This window comes from Trichoplax adhaerens, genomic scaffold (genome assembly GCF_000150275.1).
Source record: "Trichoplax adhaerens TRIADscaffold_7 genomic scaffold, whole genome shotgun sequence".
Lineage (NCBI taxonomy): Eukaryota > Metazoa > Placozoa > Uniplacotomia > Trichoplacea > Trichoplacidae > Trichoplax > Trichoplax adhaerens.
This window is the reverse complement of record NW_002060949.1, coordinates 4,212,447-4,233,220: the sequence shown is the minus strand read 5'-3', so window position 1 is coordinate 4,233,220 and position 20,774 is coordinate 4,212,447. Positions and strand designations below refer to the sequence as shown.

At 34.1% G+C, this 20,774-nt stretch overlaps 3 protein-coding genes across 3 annotated transcripts; all 3 read right to left on the bottom strand.

The window, feature by feature from the left end:
• Positions 1-1,859: 1,859 nt before the first annotated feature.
• TRIADDRAFT_28010 (uncharacterized protein) lies at positions 1,860-2,444 on the bottom strand (the record flags this gene model as incomplete). Its single annotated transcript, XM_002114088.1, has 1 exon — positions 1,860-2,444. The coding sequence occupies one exon, from the start codon at positions 2,442-2,444 to the stop codon at positions 1,860-1,862; it is 585 nt and encodes a 194-aa protein (XP_002114124.1).
• A 4,697-nt stretch (positions 2,445-7,141) lies between these two features.
• On the bottom strand, positions 7,142-11,551 carry TRIADDRAFT_3271 (uncharacterized protein; the record flags this gene model as incomplete). The annotated part of the gene is made up of 8 exons (XM_002114087.1): positions 7,142-7,216; positions 7,525-7,609; positions 7,819-7,857; positions 8,156-8,246; positions 8,423-8,657; positions 9,546-9,781; positions 9,986-10,055; positions 11,441-11,551. Coding segments are annotated over 8 exons (942 nt in total), but the record flags the coding sequence as incomplete, so codon positions are not given.
• Positions 11,552-15,679: 4,128 nt separating this feature from the next.
• TRIADDRAFT_27487 (uncharacterized protein) lies at positions 15,680-20,398 on the bottom strand (the record flags this gene model as incomplete). Its single annotated transcript, XM_002114086.1, has 22 exons — positions 15,680-15,789; positions 15,885-15,934; positions 16,023-16,093; positions 16,202-16,245; positions 16,321-16,413; positions 16,512-16,598; positions 16,716-16,755; positions 16,848-16,923; positions 17,007-17,079; positions 17,168-17,222; positions 17,322-17,381; positions 17,525-17,616; positions 17,746-17,809; positions 17,879-17,941; positions 18,034-18,143; positions 18,254-18,363; positions 18,494-18,573; positions 18,827-18,898; positions 18,998-19,028; positions 19,955-20,015; positions 20,166-20,269; positions 20,346-20,398. 22 exons carry the CDS (start codon positions 20,396-20,398, stop codon positions 15,680-15,682), a joined length of 1,599 nt encoding a protein of 532 aa, XP_002114122.1.
• Between the last annotated feature and the right edge of the window lie 376 nt (positions 20,399-20,774).

Sequence of the window (20,774 nt, the reverse complement as noted above, 5' to 3'; positions counted from 1 at the left end):
TAGAGGAGCGATCCTTCTCGATTTGTTGGAACTACACTATCGGCGGAGGTGCTGTATCAATTTTAGAATATTCTTGATACACAATATAGTAATAGATATGAAACTGAACCAATTAGTTGTACATGCAACTATTCTTTTTCGAAAGACTACATTTACATTGTACAAGTATACTATGTAATCTATAGTAACACATCACTGGGGAATATTTTTGTTTTAACATTGCGTATCAAATATAAATGGATCCTGTTTTACGATGTAAGGCATCAAAAAACTTTATTCGATATGGATAATTCTATCTCAAGTAAGAGTATATATATATTACCCAGACATAGCTCCTGACGATACAATTGCGTTGGATCCGTGCGGCAAGACCTAATAATTTAGGTGCTAAACTAACGGCAAATATAGTGGCCACATTTATTATAGACTACGATACTACAAAGTGAGAGAATATGATCTGAAAATTCTAAGTCTGCGTAAGTGTGCATATCAGGATACAATTTATGTAGAACAACAAAATAAAGATAAAGGATACTTTCTGTTAATAAAACATAGAACTTTTATATCAATCGATGTAGAAGGAACTTACTTTTCTAAAAGTAACTACATGCAAAGCTGAGCGGAAATTATGTTGGTGCTTACGGTAGACATACCATGCATAAAGAGAGTTTGGTTTGCTATACTGTATTACGAGGACATGAGTTATGTTTTTTCTATAATCATTTTTCAAGAACATAAACAATTATCCGCTATACCTAACAATATAATTCGCCTAGTAAAAGCAAAAAACAAGCATCACCACCTGTAGTATTAAATTTTCATTCCAACGATCATATTGTTTTAGGCATTTACGACAAAATTTTGCACCGTACTTGATATATTGACGTAATGGTATAAAACGTTACCTACTGTATTGTTTCTCATACAAATGCATACGACCTAAATATGCCTTATACAAATTACAGAATATAATAATTAATTTAGTAGCAACTTTAGGATGCATTTACATTAAGCTTAATTTCAACTAAATCAGCCAAAACGCCGAAGTGCTATCAAAACTATTCCTGCAGATTCTACTGTAATATGAGAGTTAAATTCGGACAGATTACATTCCAATCGTTTTTATCGACATGGATCGCACCAAGTTATATAATGCTTTCTAATTAATTACAGGCTAAAAAGTGATCAAATTAAAAATTTTTTTAGCACTAACAATTATCACGCGTATCTTGATCAATTCGTATATGAAATTAATAGTGTAATTTAAGAATATTAATATGATTATCGGTTACATTCGCAATAGCAAAAGACATTATGTGAAGCTAAAAAGATTACTTGTTTCGAATTGACTAGTAGTACAGCGCTAACTATAGAATTAGATTGATGACTTCAAAATACTTTAATGGTTTACGTAATAAGTAATGCGAATATAACAAGAATTTATTAATGAAAGGTCAGAAAATGATCGTAAAATATTGCAACTCTTTAATTATACTGTAGTTATCATTATTTAGTTTGTCGGTACTATAATGTACTTTATATTGGCAGTGAAAGTTATCTAAATTTATCTGTGATTTTTTTATCATTTTAAAATGAGCTTTACAAAGCAACATTACGTATAGTAACACCATATTACAATGTACTCTTTTAACACAGGATTTGAAGTTGCTCGAGGCAATAACCTTACTTATCTACTAGCTATAATTCGTAACTACGAGGATCTCGGATAAACTGTTTAAAAAAATGACTTTATTTTATCGCAAGTGCATGGCTCATTGTTTTTTTACGTAAATCTACAGCGAATACTACAGTGAATAAAATTATACACGTATACCGTAGTTGACATAGGGGCTAGCCAATTACATAACTTGTCCGACGCCACTAGGGTCGCATTGTAATAATCGAACGATAGACGGATCGCTTTTGGCGCCCTCTATAAATTCAGCAAGAGATAGCTTACCATCAGAATTTTTATCCATTTGCCTAAAAATTTTATCTGTACGTTTTTCTGGTGTACTCTCGTCCTCAGGCATTTTCATAACGTTACCAACCATTTTATAAATTGCTCGGACAATTTCCAACATCTCTTGTCGAGAGATGTAGCCATTGCCATCTAGGTCATACATGCTAAACGCCCATTTTAATTTCTCTTCTAATTTACCACGCGAAGTCACCGACAGAGCGATGATAAATTCGCGAAAGTCTATACTATTATCACTATTAGTATCGAAAGTACGGAAGACGTGTTCGGCAAACTTGGATGCATCACCATATGGGAAAAAGTTGCCATAGATCTTTTTAAATTCTTCTACTGTCAAAGTGCCACTTGGACAGTCCTTTAGAAATCCTTTATACCATTCTTGTAGTTCATGTTCGGTAAATTCAGTATGTTGACGTAAATCTTCCAAAATTTCCGGCTTCAATTTACTATTTTGCTTTCCCATGTCCGATTACACTAATTTATTCCTTTAAGCACGCGATAAGGAAGCCTTTATCTATATCCAATCAATGAATATAATAGATTATTTATTATTAGCAGAAGAATTAGTGTATGCTTGCAATCGGATTTAATGGTATCTAAGACTGCCCTAAAGTTGAGTTTAGACTGGAAGACGATGCACCAAGTATAATTTGTATTGTACTTCAGTGGCAAACTAGTAATAACAATGTTATTGTTCCAGGCTGGTCCTATACAATTATACTGTAGCTTTATGACGAATAGTGAGTCACACTAGTTATCGAAAAGCTTGACACAGTTTAAGTCGGAACCACTAACTGTACCATGTGTACATACTGTACTCTACAGCCGATAGAGGCAAATGAGGCTATACTGTACACGTACAGTACAGTACAGTACAGTACATCGCAGAGTGTGAAGATTACACTCTGTACTGTATGTTATTTTAGTAAGTGCCAGTTTGAGCAAGCGTCGTTTATTTTCTGATAAGGTGTTATAAAAATTCAAGAGCCGATGCTAACTATTTTGAGATATCTCTGTTGGGAATATCAGCAACATAGCCCCTAAAAAAGGTGGATTAGTTTCTAGAAACTGATTTCATCGACTCTTATTAATTAATTAATTAATTATTAATGTGCAGCACTGTATTTAAGATTGTGATCAAAAGGGTAGATTGGAAATGGAATAAAGTGATGTTATTGGGTTAGCTAAGGCAATTTTAAAGTTATACTGCACTTATAACACTATCTAGTACGTAGTGCATGAACGTGTAAATTGTGTACTGTAGAACCTGTAGAGTTGTAGAGATTAATTAGCCATGAAGACCGCTGTTTACTGAACTAATTTCTAATTTCTATCCAATCGTTCAAGATCTTCATTGAACTACAGTACAGTACTGTCGTCTGTCGACGTGAATCTTGGCGCTTACTGCATACAGTACAGTGTACTGTAATGAAAAGTCTTTTTCAACTCTGTAACTGTACACTATACACTGTACAGTGCACTACAGTACACAGTAATGTCATGGTCAGAGGACTCGGGCGTACAGTACAGTACAGTACCGTACTGTACGGTATGGCAAAATACAGTACTGTAGAGAAAGGATGAGTGTTAGCACTCGTGTTCCTAGTTCGCACGCTACTGACGCTAGCCATTATTCTTAATATTCTTAATAAACTGTAGACTGTATAGTACAGTATATAGCATATACTGTATACTGTACATGTATGTCTATTAGCAGTGTCATGGTGAAGGTAAAGGCGGGTCCGTCAGTCGGTACCGTGCCACACAGCACTGCGTTAATGTCTGTAGTCTGTGCCATAAACACAATGTACAGTACAGTACAGTACTGTACCAAAAGTCATACCAGACCATACTATATTGTACTGCACTGTACTGTACACTCAGTGTACAGTACAATAAATTTATATAACGGTCCCACGCTGATACGTTTATAGAGGTAGATTAGAATCTAGATTTACAATAATTAGAACTTGTAGAGATTGATGTTTATACAAACTCTAATTTTCGCTCATGACACTTCTTTGCTTACACAATACGGTACTACAGTAATAGTACATTTACCCAAAATATCACTAGAGGGATACTTTATTTTATAGTATAATTTTATAATACTGTAATTAGTAATTATCATAACCCTTCCTACAGCACGAGAGATTTTTCAAATGTGCTGATGCTACAACGATTAATATTTACGAGCAATATTTGATGATTACGCCACACATACACTGCCGCTGTATTCCTATAAGTATAATGAAATGTACTAATAAACTTTGCACACTGAAATAATTCAAACTCTTTAAGGCTAGGGCGATTGTTAAAAATCAGCATCTATGTAGACCAAACATCGTATACTCTTTTAGTAGAAATTTCTAGAGTGCCGATAATACCTTGATCGTCATTGCAGTGGCTTTTGAATGTCTATTAAAAGATTACTTAATGATATAGCACAAAGTAGAAGTCCGCGGTAAAATACTGTATTTCTCTGCACGTACAGTAAGAGAGTTTTTTCGTATACTTTTTACGTTTTCATTTCACATCTTCAAAAGACTTTCACTGTTACAGCTCATTATGCTGTGCTAGATACGAACATAATATTGTATATCTAGAAATTAAAAGTATTCGTTTTTATATTATTTTTTGAAGACTTTTACTCAGCCCGCTTTCCTTATCCCTATTTTAATCGATTTTGCTGGTAACGTGTTTAGTATTATTAGTCATTATAACGGGAAATTACTCACAATATTATTACATATCAGAGTATTTTAGTCGTTCACTAAAAGTCTTATAGATCGATTTACATTTGATGTAAGTAAATAGAATAGTAGTGTACTGTACTAATGCTCAGCCTAGGTACTGTATATTGTACACTGTACAGTACAGTATAGTAAAAGATACTCATAGCGGAAGGAAGGGATGAGTCCGAGAAATAAGTGCGAAATTTCATAGAATGTATTCTATCTATTTTACGGTATGATTAAATTAGGCATTCAATGTATAATAAGAACGAATTGATTAAATTAATCGACAGAATCTTCAAAATGGATTCTTGGCTTAAGATACAGTAACAAACAGATAATGCATTTAAACTGTAAAATACGTGCTTCGATATCACAGTAATTATCAGCGCAGATATAACCTCTAGTGTACACTGTACAATGATGTGTAGTCGTATGTCTCTTCTTATATTACGAGCCCGCCTTTCGTGAATATTTTGGGGTTAGACAAAGAAAACTTTTAAATTGATACATTTCCATTTGCGAGTGATGCTATCATTGCACAACAAATAACTTTACATACCTTTATAATATGTATACCAAAATGTCAACTCGGTGAGCACGACTATAGGAATATATAGGCAAAGAAATTGAAATTGAAATGGTGAACGATCGTGTATGAGTGTCACGTCAACAATACACGTCCAACTGCGAGCGAATCCAGTAGGTTCTTCGCTGTTGAAATGTTTTCTTGTTTAAAAATGTTCTTTATACTGTACAGTAGAGACCGTAGGGAGTGATAGCAGATGCACGCGAGCACTGCATGGAAGCAGGATACGATTTTCGAGTTAACGCTTTTTACCGTAACTGCGCTTCTGTACAGTCACTGTACTGTACAATACAGTACAAACCATGCAGTATAGCACAATACATTGTATTGTAATGTATAGTTCGTAGCAAACTAAATGTACATGTACTGTACTGTACACGGTACAGTACTGCACTGAACGTTCGATTTTCACTATTTGAAATTAATGAACTATTTTAACTGACCATACACTCATACAGTAATGAGGACTGTACTGGAGATCTTGGCCTGCACTCACTCTGCATAGCTTGTTTTATAGTCATAACTAGTCGTAATCGTGCCAGCTACTGTAGACTGTACACAAAAAAGATCCTGCAGACTTTTAACTTTTTTATCCTTCACCGTAACTCAGTGGTAAATATCTTGACATGACGTCGCGTAGCAGCAGAAGCCTGTCGTACAGTACAGTAGAAAGCCTCTTAAGGGCCTCTATCGTGCAGTATCCGGGTATCAGATAGAAGTGAAAACTCCGGTTAATAACAGTTAAATAGGGTGTCTTCTGTCTACTGTAGTCTCGACTAATGTACAGTACTGTCCACATAATAACACGCGACCCATCATAAAGATCGTTATGTTCAATTCTAATTATGGTACACATAAAGCCATTGACAGCCCCTTAAAAAAACACCGGATGCTGTTTTGTACTATTGACATTAAGTGTATAGAACCATACAGTACTATTTGTACTGCGCAGTTAAGTGCATATCCGCATACTATATTGACACGATATCAGACTCCCGGAATTTAAGATTATAAATATATAATATATACTGTATATTCTGTACGTGGTTGTAGTTTTTACTATGACACTACTATTACAATTATAGCAAGTAGTCAAATGCGTGGATCTCCATATTTCAGAGATTCTCCAAGTCAATAGAATGAGTAGGACATTACTTACTCGTATATGTCAAATTACTCATCACAGCGAACGATATCGGAAATAAAATTTATTCACTAGAATGACTTTATTTATAGCGCAAATAAGATCGTAATTCAAGAGGATGGAAATTAAGTTAAGGAATGTACAGTACATCATGCATAGATTGTTATACAAGAATAGGTTTTTGATAAGAACAGCATTACCTTGACGTAAAAAGATTTACAGTGCGGTTAAGCCAATTACATTACATCCAAAAAGACTTAAAGTAGCAAGCAACAAACTTTGAGCGTCAATCTACGATATACGCGTACAGAAATTACCGCAATACTACGTGTTAGTAGTTGTGCAGTCTAGTTCACATAAATGTCGAAAGAATAAAAAAGCCGACAAGATTAGATTTTGTACATAACACGCAAAATTTGCATAACTAATTTAGATTTTCGCGCAATAAAAATGATAGTCTCAGATATGACAATGATGCTATAGAACTGGTGATTGATGGATAATTTAACAAAACGTAAACAATAAAGGAAATAAAACTAGAACAGTATCTAATAAGGATTAATCAACTATCTAATTGATTGCAATCATTCATTTTTATCGCACGATTGTTGGTTCGATAAGCTCGAAGTCGCTTCTTTGACATCGGATAGCTTTCGCTTTCTTTGCTGGTTTTCTAACACGTTGTCTAAAGCAACAACGATACAGGTCATATTATCACAACCAGTTCCATCACCAATACATTCACCCGCCAAGCAATTATCTAATAACTGGAAAGAAGGTAAAAAACCTTTATCGCACTTGTTAGGTGAACTATCAGTTGTATTTACAGAGCAATAGACAGTACTGTAAATGGATTATTTTTAATAAAACTACATCATTATTTATGAACGATGTTGTAAGATTATAGTAAACTCCGTTAAATTACAAATTGATCTGAAGTTAGATTAGTACTGTATTATTTATACGGTACGTGATACCAATTAATTACAAAACAGAAAAAGAATCTAGATAGGATACTTGACGATAGGTACAAAATTACAATGCTTACCTCCTCGATAAAAATCTTCTCAGGAACCATTTTCGATTGCTGTTTTCCAGATTTTCGTAGTGGTAGACGAACCCTGATAAAATCTACAACTTCTTGGTTCGACATGCAGTCCCTAACATAGGTTCGGTAATTAACGGTAACAATAAACAAAAATTAATAATTGTATTAGCCTGCATACATTGTCTTTATAAAAATGGATTGCACAGTGCATCGTAGGATAATGATATGGTAAGGTTAAGACTTGGAAGAAAATCACAGATAGTATGGGATAACACAATTAATTTCTAAAATAAACAACAACATTCGACTATCATTATTTACCAAATTCCGTCGCAAGCAAGGACAACAAATTCATCGGACCTGCAAATTCAGATAGTTTCACCGTATTGATGTTAAATTCAAAAACATTCATAATATTAGATTTATCTAGCTGCTATAGGTAATGTATATTGTTTATGTAGAATTATTAATGTTGAATAATGCTAAACTTCTGTTGTCACGTATGAAATGACAGTAGCTGCAAGAATATTGCGAAAGTGTTAATATATTATGGTGTGATATCTGTATTGCTAACGTTGTAACATAATTACAGAAATTGTAAATGTAGGTAAATACGAAATTACTGTAGACATTTATAGGTTTATAATGTAGTACATACGGCTCTAGCTTTAACGATACGATGTCTGGCTTAGCAATAACCATCTGCTCTATTGACGATTTTTCCGGATTACCTTTGTACATATGATCGCCTATAAAGGTAATAGAGTTCTGAATGAGTACAGTACCGGTAAAGCAACACTGGAGCATATGACATTAATTTGGTAAATATAAATCATGCGAAAATCTAGGATAAAATCAATTTAAAAAATCTTTTAAAGACTACATTTGTAATAGATATTAAATAAAAAAATAGGCACAATTCTACCTATTGCACGTGATAAATTCAACCCTTGATTAATTCTTCCGTCAATGATTTTGCCTCCAGCTCCTAAAATTCGTTCCTTTTCCGGCGAATCAGTAGGTTTATGATCAAGTGACATTGGTAGAGCAACACCATTGCGGCATAATATGCAACGGGAATCACCAGCATTCGCAACAATCAGTTCATCCTTGTGAATGACAGCAACAACTGCTGTTGTCCCACTACTAACAGCAACATCCTCTAAATTAATTGAATGTAAATGTTGATTACTTATTATCAGCAGATAATCGATATTTTTCTGTTAAGAAAAGGAATGGCAATCGAAACAACATTATCCTGTAATTAAGCGGAGTGAATACTGCACAAGGGGAGATAATTGATTGACGAATGACACAATAATTCATAGCTACATGCAGACGTCTAAATGAGCCTAACATGATAAAGACTATATTCGATAACCAGCAATGAAATATACTGTACCTTTATATTCGAATGTATCATTTACGTCACTGAATTCACCAGCACATTCATCGGTATCCTCGGAACTCTCAGAACTAGTATCCTCATCGTCCTCATCATCCTCATCATTATCATCATCGCTATCGCACTCTTGGTCGTTCGCAATAGCGTCATCACCAGTAGTATCCGCAAGTCCATTTCCATCGCTTTTCTCACCTTGTAGATGCAAGTTGCGATGTAAATGCATAACAATTTTTTTTGCTGCACCATCAAGCTTGTATCCTAGAAATGAAGTGAAAAGTCTTTTTCAAGTAATTTACAATACGTTATTACTATCAACAAGAAAGACCGGTAGATACTAATTTAAATCATTCATTTAAATTGTGAGCTTATCAATCATAGCGAAGAGCAGCACGATAAGAAATGTATAAAAATTGATTGTGCGCGTATATCACAGTATTGTTTAATCTCCTACTAAATTCCACAGTAACTTTAGCATAACAACTACGATCACTGTATCCATATAGTACATTCTTATTGATACAGGTAGTTGTTTAAGTATACGCATGCTACGATTGAAACAACTGATTAAGTGTATACCGTTGTTTTCATATTTCTTTAGTATATCTTGCAAAGGAGTTGCAGCATCTTCATTCAAGGCTTCAACATCATCTACTTCGTCGTCGTCGTTAGGTTCAACTTCTTCATTACTTCCTTGATTGTCAGTCTGCGTTGAGGCTGCTAAACGTTCCAATTCTATCTTGGTATCTGGTGATATAACAATGTCATCAATTTTCAAGAAAGCATCCGATAGTGCAGAGCTGATATTGCCTTCCTTATATGTCGGTAAATTTTTAAGGATGGTCGGTAAGTATTCCGCACAATATAAAGCCACCTCGGCGCCTATTATCAGTAGTATTAAATATATTTGTTGTAAAACTGTTAAACGGAGATTATAAATTATTATTCACAAATGGAAACTAATGATTAGCAACTATTGTTGCTATGGTACCATGTTGAATCAGCATTAACAAAAGTATAAGCAGTATTACTGTAATTACAAAACTGCTGTATAGTTTTAATAAGCTTAAATTTAGTGTACTGTACCTCCGTGTCCATCATAAACGGCGAAATATGACGTATTATCATCAAAGTCAGGAGAGCAATTATGAGCATCCTAAAATATAATTAGAAGAATACATTGAGACATTTTTTATATAATACCTGAAATACCAGTATAAGGATAAGTATTACTGTAGCTCAAGGACATGGAATAATTAGTCGATGAAATAAATGTAATGATCATTAGCACATTAATTATCGCAGCTTGGGCATACACGATATACACGATATACACGATATATACATTTAGATTTATGTACGTATGTAGCTGCATCTTTTCGATCGAAGAATTATATCGTGTTAGCGTAAATGTCGATCGATATTTTTGTTTATCATTCAATTTAATTGTAATCATATATTCGACTAAACTGAAGTCATTCTCAGCCTAAAATGAAACTTTTCCTTTTCAGTCAAGTTGCACGTTTAAATACTAAATACTATTTGATAGAGTATAGTGACAACAACGTAGTTTATAGTACACGGATTTTATCGCGAAAGCGTGCCAAGAGTGAATAAATGTAAACAGCGTGCGTTGCGAAAATCTTTCTATTTCTCAATGCACCCATCGCCAAATTATAGCAATGAGAGCTAAGCTATGCAAAATAAATTGAAACGCAAAACGCGTTTGACTGTATCCTAAGAACCATGCACCTATGGACTATGGCGCAAATCTCGAATTTGGCCATATTCAACTACTTAATGCTCAATACAGTATTAAATTTGTTCGAGTGCAATTTTTAGTAATTTTAGTCGTAAAACAAGGCGGAACTACTTATCAATTACTCGAAGCAGTGAAGTGAAGTTGTTAAGACTTGAGAGCACTGATACTTTCATCACATGAGTACGAATGAGTAGGTAGGGTCATGATTGATTACAGCAGGAGCATGTATGACATGATAAATCTCTATACAGCAGTGTGATCTTTGCAAGTGCTAAAATGAAGCTGACTTCATTGCTACCACAGTAGTCAAAGTTTGTAGCACTAGTATCGCTGTTAATCAATAAGGACTAATAATATAATAATTGCAGTTATTAATTCCAAAGGTAAATCAATGTTGACTTGCATGTTAATCGTTTAATACGTTAATAAATACGTTGTAGTTGTGTACTTGCACTCCAAAACACATAGACTACAAATTTCTAAATGTTTCCACAAGGTCAATATCTGAACGTATAATACATACATTAATTATAATGTACTGTACTGCCTATAAAGAAATAAAAGCTCAAAAATTGGGACAGGGCAGTACTGAACAGTCTAGTCGTCTGGAGTATCTGTAAACCAGGCGAGAAGGAACTGTGAAGTACTGTACTGTATTGTACGTGAGCATTATGCTACTTGATTGCGTGTGGCGCGATAAAACTTTGCTGTAGACCTATAGTAGAATTAATGTGACTCTTTTAGTTTTATTTCTTCTAAATACGAAGTACTGCAATAACCTCCATCGATAGTCTCCATCCTTGCATACAAGAAGCGTAGCATCTAAGTTTTGCTGTTTCAATGATTTCGGTTGTCTTCTCCAATTTTGGACGAGATAGATAGGCACCCATCTTACTATTATCGTTCGATTTTCAACACAGGTCCAGCACAAAGATATTCTCTGCGGATTGCAAAAGCTTCCAGAACTAAATTACAGTAACTTGACTTCAATTAATGTAATACTTATATCAAGCACATAAACGTTTTACTGACTATAAGCAGCAGCAATAATGATAAAATTACTAAACTACGTGTAGGTATATTCAATGAGGATCCTTGCCGGTTCTCGGATGGACCACGCTACAGTACTACTCACACACTAGGCACTTGGCACAAGCAACACGTTTTATATCAAGGGTCTTCAATATCACCAAGTTGTTAAGCCAAGTCTCGTTTGCGTTTTCGTAAAAAAAAAGTACCCGCCACGCAGTCCATCCATCCATCCTATGTACTAGAACAATAAAGCTTTATCACATGTGGTACTTCCCTCTCTGGGTACTTCATGATGCAGCGCAGTAGTGTACAATACAGTACAGTACTGCTAATACGCACTGTACTGTACGTTACCGTACTAGAAATTCTACAGTACTGTACTGTACAGTACACTGAATTGTCCAGTACAGTACTGCTATAGGAATAGTGTACAGGACGGATGGACACCCAGCCTTTACACAATGAATCAATCTATCGTACTAAATATGGAATACTCGTATTGTCAAATCGTTAATCCGAATCTGAAACTTCAGACCTCGAACATATAGGGGAGTATACATAGAGTTCAGTGTTAGCATGTTGTTAAGAAGGAATTAAACGGGCGATTACCTTTTTTTAGACTACGGGTAAGAAGAAAAGTTTGTCATTCTTCCGGGTCCGAATGATATGCAGTATATTGTACATTTGTATATATATGCGTAGTACATTAAATCACAGTACTGCACTGAGCAACAAGTCATGATTCAGCTTTGAATTTGAATTAAAAGCTATAATATAATCAGTAAATGAGCTTTATTTACTGTACTGATACGTATACGTAAAGATGATTGCGCAATTAATAACAAAACCTGGACAGGATTGCTGTAATTAAATTAAATTCATTCATTCATTAATTCATTACACGGATAATACCATTGCACGGCAGAGTCACTGATTGCGACCCGAATTCCGAGATAAAATTTCCTCAAATCGGGAACTATGCCTTACAGGGAATTAATTAATTGTGACAGTCAGTATTTACGTATACAATGCTGAGCGTTAGTATTTACATTAGTCTTATTAACTTTTGTAAACTGTATAAATAACTGATGACTTTAATCGTCAAAGCTTGTGCAAGGTAAAATTATTTTTTTAGAACACCTTAATAAACTGCTTTAATGAATTACATTATCGAAAGATATTACTGCAATTGGTATGGTAATTAATTTAATTTAACCAACACTGATTAGGCTGATAACACTTCAATACGTGTTATATACTGTAGTTGTAACTGTTATTTTGAAAACTTTAGCATCAATAAGCTTAGAATCAAATTAGACAGTTAAATGACGTATACTCGCAAATTTAAAAGTTCTTTCTTTTCGACGAGCTTCTTCTGATTTATCAGAAACTGATTTAAGTACAAAGTACATGAGTGAAAAGTAATCTGCTGCTTTCTGCATGGATTGCAATTTACTTAGTATGCGCTTCTTCTGTAGATATAGCTAGTAATTGTGATAGTAACAGAAGTTATTTAAAGGCTTACATAAATATTCTAAAATTACTATAGTTAATGTTCAATTTTGCATATTGCTACTACAGTAGTAAATTTTGATCATTTTGGGTGTTATACATACACATATGACATACTGTACTTGTATACCTTTTTATTTTCTTTCATTGTTTTTATCAAAGCACTTCGTCTTTTCTCAGCAAGACTCTTCCAGTATTGCTCCGGGGGAGATTCTAAGATAGGATTATTTAAATTACCACGCTGCGGCTATTACGTTCTCGCGTAAAATAAAAGCGCAAATAGCGACTAAGATAATGTTAATTACTATTAGGCGAGTACGCGTATTTGCAAAATGTTAAACTGACATATAGCATAATATAGTGTTAAGTGGTGCAATCTCCGCACATTACCACTCTTAAGCATCCGTTCAGTTTCTTCAAAGCATTCCGTCCAACTTGTCTAATGTGTAAAAGATTGCTGTCAGCTCTATTATCATAAATACTTCACAAAGAAATAGCCAAGTTTCTTATATTAATGTAATGACTGTGATATCATCATGCTTGAAACCTACCACTTCAGGATGCTCTGCTGTCTCATAGTGATCTTTAGCACTGCTGTATTCACCGTCGTTGTCTTCCGTCGAAGACCGTTTCTAACATACCGTTAAATCATATAAAAAAGTCGGTTCAGTAGTATACGGGTATAAACGATTTACATAATGCTCAAACCAGTGTCGATATTTACTTCGCCAAAAGATTTACTCATTTCCAAAGAAATATTTTTCTGTGAAATTATCCCTTCTTATTAGTCTACTGCTATCGTGAAATGGCTGGTCCTATTTATTTCTCTTCAGCTAGATCACTCTGTTGTGTATTAATTCAATACCGCTTGTCTACCTTGCTTTATATGGCATATCCTTAAATAGATAGACGTGTAAAAGAGATTGAAACTTGCAAGGAAATTGGTAGTTGTCACGCTCACTCATGTAATAATGGTACGTTGACTCGAGTGTCGAATCAAGTTCTTTGGGTCAAAGCTCTTTCAAATACTCGACACTAGCCGTCTGACGCCTTAAAAACACACAGTAATCTTCCTCACTCAAATCGAACCTACTCTGTATATGTTCACTTTTACCAAAACAAGCTGACGACAGCATTTCAAAAGTGTTGCAATAGTTGAACTATTTGAATGGCTGAACTTTTTAGATTGTGATTCAAAATTTCGGTTGGCGACATTGAAACTTTGAATTTTTTATCCGGGGCAAACAAGCATGCTTTGTTATAGCAACATAGCCTATATTGATAATAAAGTTTAAACTATTTTACAGTATTTCATTGTATTGTATGACACAATTTCTGCAAATTTTGTACGCTACAACAGAGTAGGAATATTTCTTTCTTTACATGATCGCGCCTGTACAGTGGTACTGAGCAGCGATAGAGTACATCATGGGTGCAATATTGCGATCTTGCTGACATAATTTATATGTAAATTATGCTGGTTTGTAATGAGCTATATCAGATGATAGACGGATACGGCGTTTACGTCACATCAGGAAAGCATTGTCGCTTACTAGAAACGTATAAGTACTGTACGTGCTCGCATAATTTAATTGTGAACAGTATAAACCGATCCTATACGCACATACTGTATCGTATAAATCTAGAATTTTTTGAAGTACTATAATAATACACAAAGTAGTTCATTTCTGAGAGCTTCCTATGCGATGTGAGCGTTTTATTTCCAATTTATGATGATAGTGAATTTCACTTTTACTAATATTCTTCACTTGTTATGGATATTGATTGTGATGGTCCCTCGATATTGAAACGACTGAGCATTACCGTAATCATCAGTTGATTGTATTATTATAATCAACCGTCGCGGTAATGGCTTGCAATTAGATTCAGATGAGTAAAACACCTTTTCTATGGTTATCTGAAAGATTGAACTCTGCTTGCTAGTTTACCACCTTCGCATTGCGTAGGCTGGTTTACTGATGAGAAATGTAACTTTTCAGTTAGTACATTTGCTATAACACGTAAATAAGCTGTAATTGAGGATTTTATAAATATACTCGTATATCGGATGACGTGCACTGTAGTATTGCCGCAATATATTGCAGTCTTCAAGAATTTATTTGCTTATTTTCGTAACATTATTTAATAGATTAACTTTTAAAACACAACAATGCGCATGTAGAGGAATTGTTCTTATGGACAGTTACAGTTGATGGCAAAATTTGAAAAGTTTTTATCTACAACAATTTTAAAACAGGCTCCTATTTTGTTTTATTTGTCATCATACAAAGGCACAGCCATTCTTATAAGGATCGATAGTTTACATTGTAATCGGTGCTAATGAAAATTGCTAATAGGATCATTATTATCAATCTAGGTGAGAGAAACTCCATCATAATATCAAAATACTAATGGCCTGGTAGGCTTATTAATGATGTAGTAAACATACTAGCTAAGAAAATAAGCTAAGGTTGTTATAAATTGAACGTAACCGAAGAAGCAGATATACCGTTAAAAATAAAGGTATTATTAAACGGAACAAATTGATGAGTAATGATTTTAACGGCTTCTTGAGCGGCTGCACCTATGAGTTAATTCAAGAAGTTATATTGATAGCCTTAGTAGTAGTTTAAAGTTAAGTAAAATAGATACCGTAATTCATGAAACTACTATCAATACCTCCAAGAAATGCAGCCATTGTGTGTAATTCTGAAGCACCATAACGACACCTACGGAAGTACGTCAATTCAAAAGTCAGTAACTTGATTACGCTACACTAGTTAAAGATAGCAGATACTGGTAAATTATAATTAATACATTTCATGTATGTAATCATCCGAAATTGTATTTGGGAGCGACCAATCATGTAGTAATCCATTGACACAATTCTACAAAATAAAATAGTAATGATATATAAACAATTTAAATCAATGGAAAAAAAAAGTTGAACATTAAGCCAGTTATCAACACTTAATAGTAAAACAAATTCACCGTACCCTCAAAGACCATATGTCCGTTTCTACCTGATCATCAAACATCCCTGAAATAGCGAACGTTCAATCAAGTTATAATATTCTGACAGAAATTCTTGATAATTAAAAAATTGTATACAGACCAGGATATCGATTGTATTGTTCGAAAAATTTATCTACAGCTCGCAAAAGTACGTAAAAGTTAGCTTCATGGGAACCACTTTCCAAATACCCGCCTATTACATATAATTCAATAAATTAAGCTATATTGTAGGATTGTACGGTTAATAATTACAATTGACGGTTACATTATTAAAGCTCTTATATTACTAACGTATTTCAGATACATCTATCGTAGAAGGGTTATACTCATCGGCTAACGAATGAGTTCTTATGACTTTCAAAAAGAATGCATTCTTACCTAAAGTTAAGAATGAAAATTTATGACTACTGTATAGAAATTAAATTCAATTTTATTATGTCCCATGTCGATCGTATGTAGATGAAAAAGGAAGACAAGATCTTCGCTTAAACTTACAAAAATTTGATATCTCCTGTACGCTAATAGAATTAACACCCTAATGTAAATTCGTTACAAGAGCGTAGGTTATACGGGTATTAGCAAGGAGACAAAACTCATGCTAGGGTTTAACGTAATATTTTAGCCTACTTTTCCCAAGGATTCGAGTATATTCTTAACATATTCAGTCATTTTACTTGCATCTTCATTTGCTTTGGCTTGATAGCTGTATAATTATGTTACAAATTATATAATTATAAGGCAGCAGCATTATATTCATAGCTCAGTTACTGGTGCATTTATACGTACATTCTTTGAAGGTTGATATAACGAGTAGAATCTGCAGTCATATCGGGAATAGATCCACGAACTGGAAGCGTACCTACAGTTATATTATAAAAGCATTTTATGTTAATAACACACCTATAGAAGAAAATCAGTTAATTTCTTCGTGATTTATAATATCTAACCAGTTTTATCCACGAATTCCTTTAGAGCTCGAACTAAAATCCAAAAGTTAGAACTCTGGAAATAAAGAAAGTATGCATAAATGTATGCATACAATCATTCTGTGTACGCATATATGTGTTATTGCTAGTTGATTAGTAGACTTAATCTATTTACATCTGGTGACATGTTCAAACATTTTTCGTCTTTCAGTAACGCTTCAACTGAGCTGGGAATCTAAGAATAAACAGGTGATGATATTGACGAGGTAGTTACCAGATGTAATTTTGCAATAGAATGAACTCGTGTATCTCCATATGAAAATTTTAGGTCTACAAAGAAATTTTGTGAGTCACCGTCTTTCTGAGAATTTGTCTTACTTTAGTAGGAACAAGAGTTATTAATGCATTTTTTATTGCTTCTTGAAAATTATCTTCCTCCTCAGACCTGCCTTCACTGTCTTGCATAATGCCTATAATATTAACAGTACACTCAATATAAGTTACAATTGGATTGCTGAGCATATACGCCTATATCATTAATAATTAGTTTTGCTATCTTAATGATACAGATTATATATAGGCAAAATAGACTGACTTACCGTTAGCAATCATTTGTTTGAACTGGTCTTTTTCTTTGTACGTTTTAGGTAGAGCACCATCATGCTATTCGAAAATTTTGATTAATATAACTTATATGTAAACAGATTTAACAGCCTAATTAACATCTCTTACTAAATTTCGCCATTGGTCCATATATTTCAATAAGATAACAATAAACGGAGTTTGGGAATGTTCCTAGTAAAGTGTTAGTTAAAAATGCATTAGATTCAACTATAATATTTGTTTTACTTTTTGATAGCGTGACTAAAATATATAATGTTAAATACCTTTTTATCCATAGCTGATAAGTTTATTGGGTCAATATATGCTCTTAACTCTGGAAATGGGTTGTCCAGTCTTAAATCGTGGTGACTATTATCAGGATGCGTCTCAATAGCTGAGTCAGAACATCGTATTATATTATATAAGCGATTTTACGTCATATCGGAAATGATATTGTATTTTATAAGATTTCCTTGTAGTATTAAAAGTAAGTCAATACTGTACCAGCGTGCTCGTTAACAACAAGTCGAATGTAACCAACCATTCCATACGAACGACAAATTATAAAGGGGATATCTTGCTTCCATAAGGTTTCTCCTAGCTTTAATAACACTCTAGTAAAAATTTGATAGTTTAAAGAGAATAAGGATTTGTATAATCAGTGTGTCACAGGTTATAATAAACGTAAATTTCATTACACTAGTAGAGGAATACAGTAAGTATGAAAAATAACCATAAAGGTACCTTTCCGGCAAGCTGGTAGCAATGACAATGGAAAAGGTCATAAAGAATTCAGAATCATTCTGTAATAAGTTCTCTACATGCTAAAAATATTGTAAAAGAATTACAGCAATGATCTCAACATATATTTACAGTCTGAGACAATAAAAAAATCAGTCTGCTGCTATATTGAGCTGTGGATCAGCGAAGTTTGATACGGTATGTTTTTACGAATAACCGTGATGCAATCCTGATTCTTAAGCTTGTTGATTTTTACCGAACATTATCCACTAAGTACAGTGTCTATATCTATGTGATGGGATTCATGCAAAGAGGGTTATAAATCACACGTCCAACCTCTTCGATTGCATCTCCTCTGACATCGGAATTTAAGTCTTGCAATAGTTGTGTTACATATTTTGCGCGGCTCTATAATTTTATAGTTTATAGAGAAAATACGCGTAATTATAATATATGGGTATGTGATTGCTAAATAATAACTATAAGTTAGAGGTAATTTTTACTAACCTTGCCAATCGAATTCTTGTCTAAGAAAAAGCTGTTGGTAGGATAAATGACAGTTAGTAAAGAAATGCAAGATAATTACGCATATCATAGTCTAAGCTATTAAGCGGTAGGTCCAATTGCAGTAGTAAATATTGAAGCAACATATTTACGCATAAACGCGTATACGAAGACGTTTTTTAGTACCGTGTAATGCGAATAACTGGCAGATCTTAATTATTCGCATTTGAAGTACTCGAGATCAGCGCGCAATTTTCAGAATTATCAAGCGTATCAGATATATTTGGTAATTTCTGTAAGTCAAGATATGTCTACAAATGTACATATCGTTAAAGTATGTCATGGCGTAAGAACAGACATCGGCTGCTAAAGAAATACCTACGAAAGGTGTTTCTTTAGTATCCATGGAACAGATTAGACGATAATTACTGTACTAATACTAAATGCATCGGCTTCTGTTTCACGTTGCTATACGAAAGTATGTCTTCGGGCTTAAGCTTTATTGTTGGTTATAGGTAGTCTTGCTGTTAGATTGTTGAGTACAATTTACTGTATCGATAAATGATGTACATGCTTTTAGGTTAGCAAGATTTTTATAGCTTTATGGCGTATATACCGGGACTGCATTTGTGGTACTGAACTTTCCGTGGAAGTTAATAGTAGATTTGGAGTTTTAACATTGTCGTCTCGAACTGAATTCTTAATTTGTGCTTGTTCAAGATTAAAGGTACAGTAATTAGTTTGAAGGTTACGGCAGACTACGTAAAGCAGCAATCATAGAAGAGCAATAATAGCAATAATTAATTAAGAAATGATAGTATCGAGGATTGGGAAGTGTGTACTGTGTTGATATGATATTCACACGAGTTATCTCGCTGACGGAAGACATCTGATCAGTTTACGAGTGCTATACATATACAGTACTGTACAGTATAGTAAATCGTGATGCTAGTTGCTTACTTGTTACCGACGTCTTCTGAAGTAACTTGGTGCCCATCAATGACAGTAAAGGAGCCAATGCCTAATGGATTAATCGGTAATTTATATTAAATACAGTATCCAATATAAGATTGAACCTGCATTATAATGAGTTAAGCAGGATAGATTGCATTATCAACAGTAAACTATGTTGCTTATTCTAATTACACAGCGCAAGTAGCTACTGCAGTACCTGGTAAAATTAAATTTTTGAGAATTTCTGTTCCAGTTGCAGTGGCATTAATTAGACAAACTTTGGCTCGCTGCAATTTATCTTGTCCGTGGTCTCCCCATAGTCTGTAATATAAAATAGTTCAAAAAGTGCCAGAGTTCATTCTATATTAGTGCAAGTATTCAAATCTTTCCTACTCACCTTAGTTGTCTATCATACTTCTTGTTTCTATCCAATTTAGTATCAGCAGCCATTTAGCTCAAGTGCAGTTTCAGGCTTCTCGGATCTGGGAATGACTGGGATGTTAAGTTGTTGAAGCGTTCATGCGCAGTAATTCCGAATTTATCACAGTGCAATACTGTCTCATCACTGTGGTGCACTACTGTATACTGTACTGTACACTGTGCACTGTACAGTACAGTACTGTATAAGGCTTATTGGTGATTGCTGGTGGTTGACTTGGGTTATAACCCTTTATTGCAGCTTAGGTAGTACTTTTGTACTGAATTCTTGGGTTATTTGACCGGGGGTTAGAATCGGCTACCAGTCAACACTGGTACTACAGTATATGACATACTGTATGCATCTCTACCTCTAATCCAAATGATTGTTAATAGAAGTGCAAAAAAT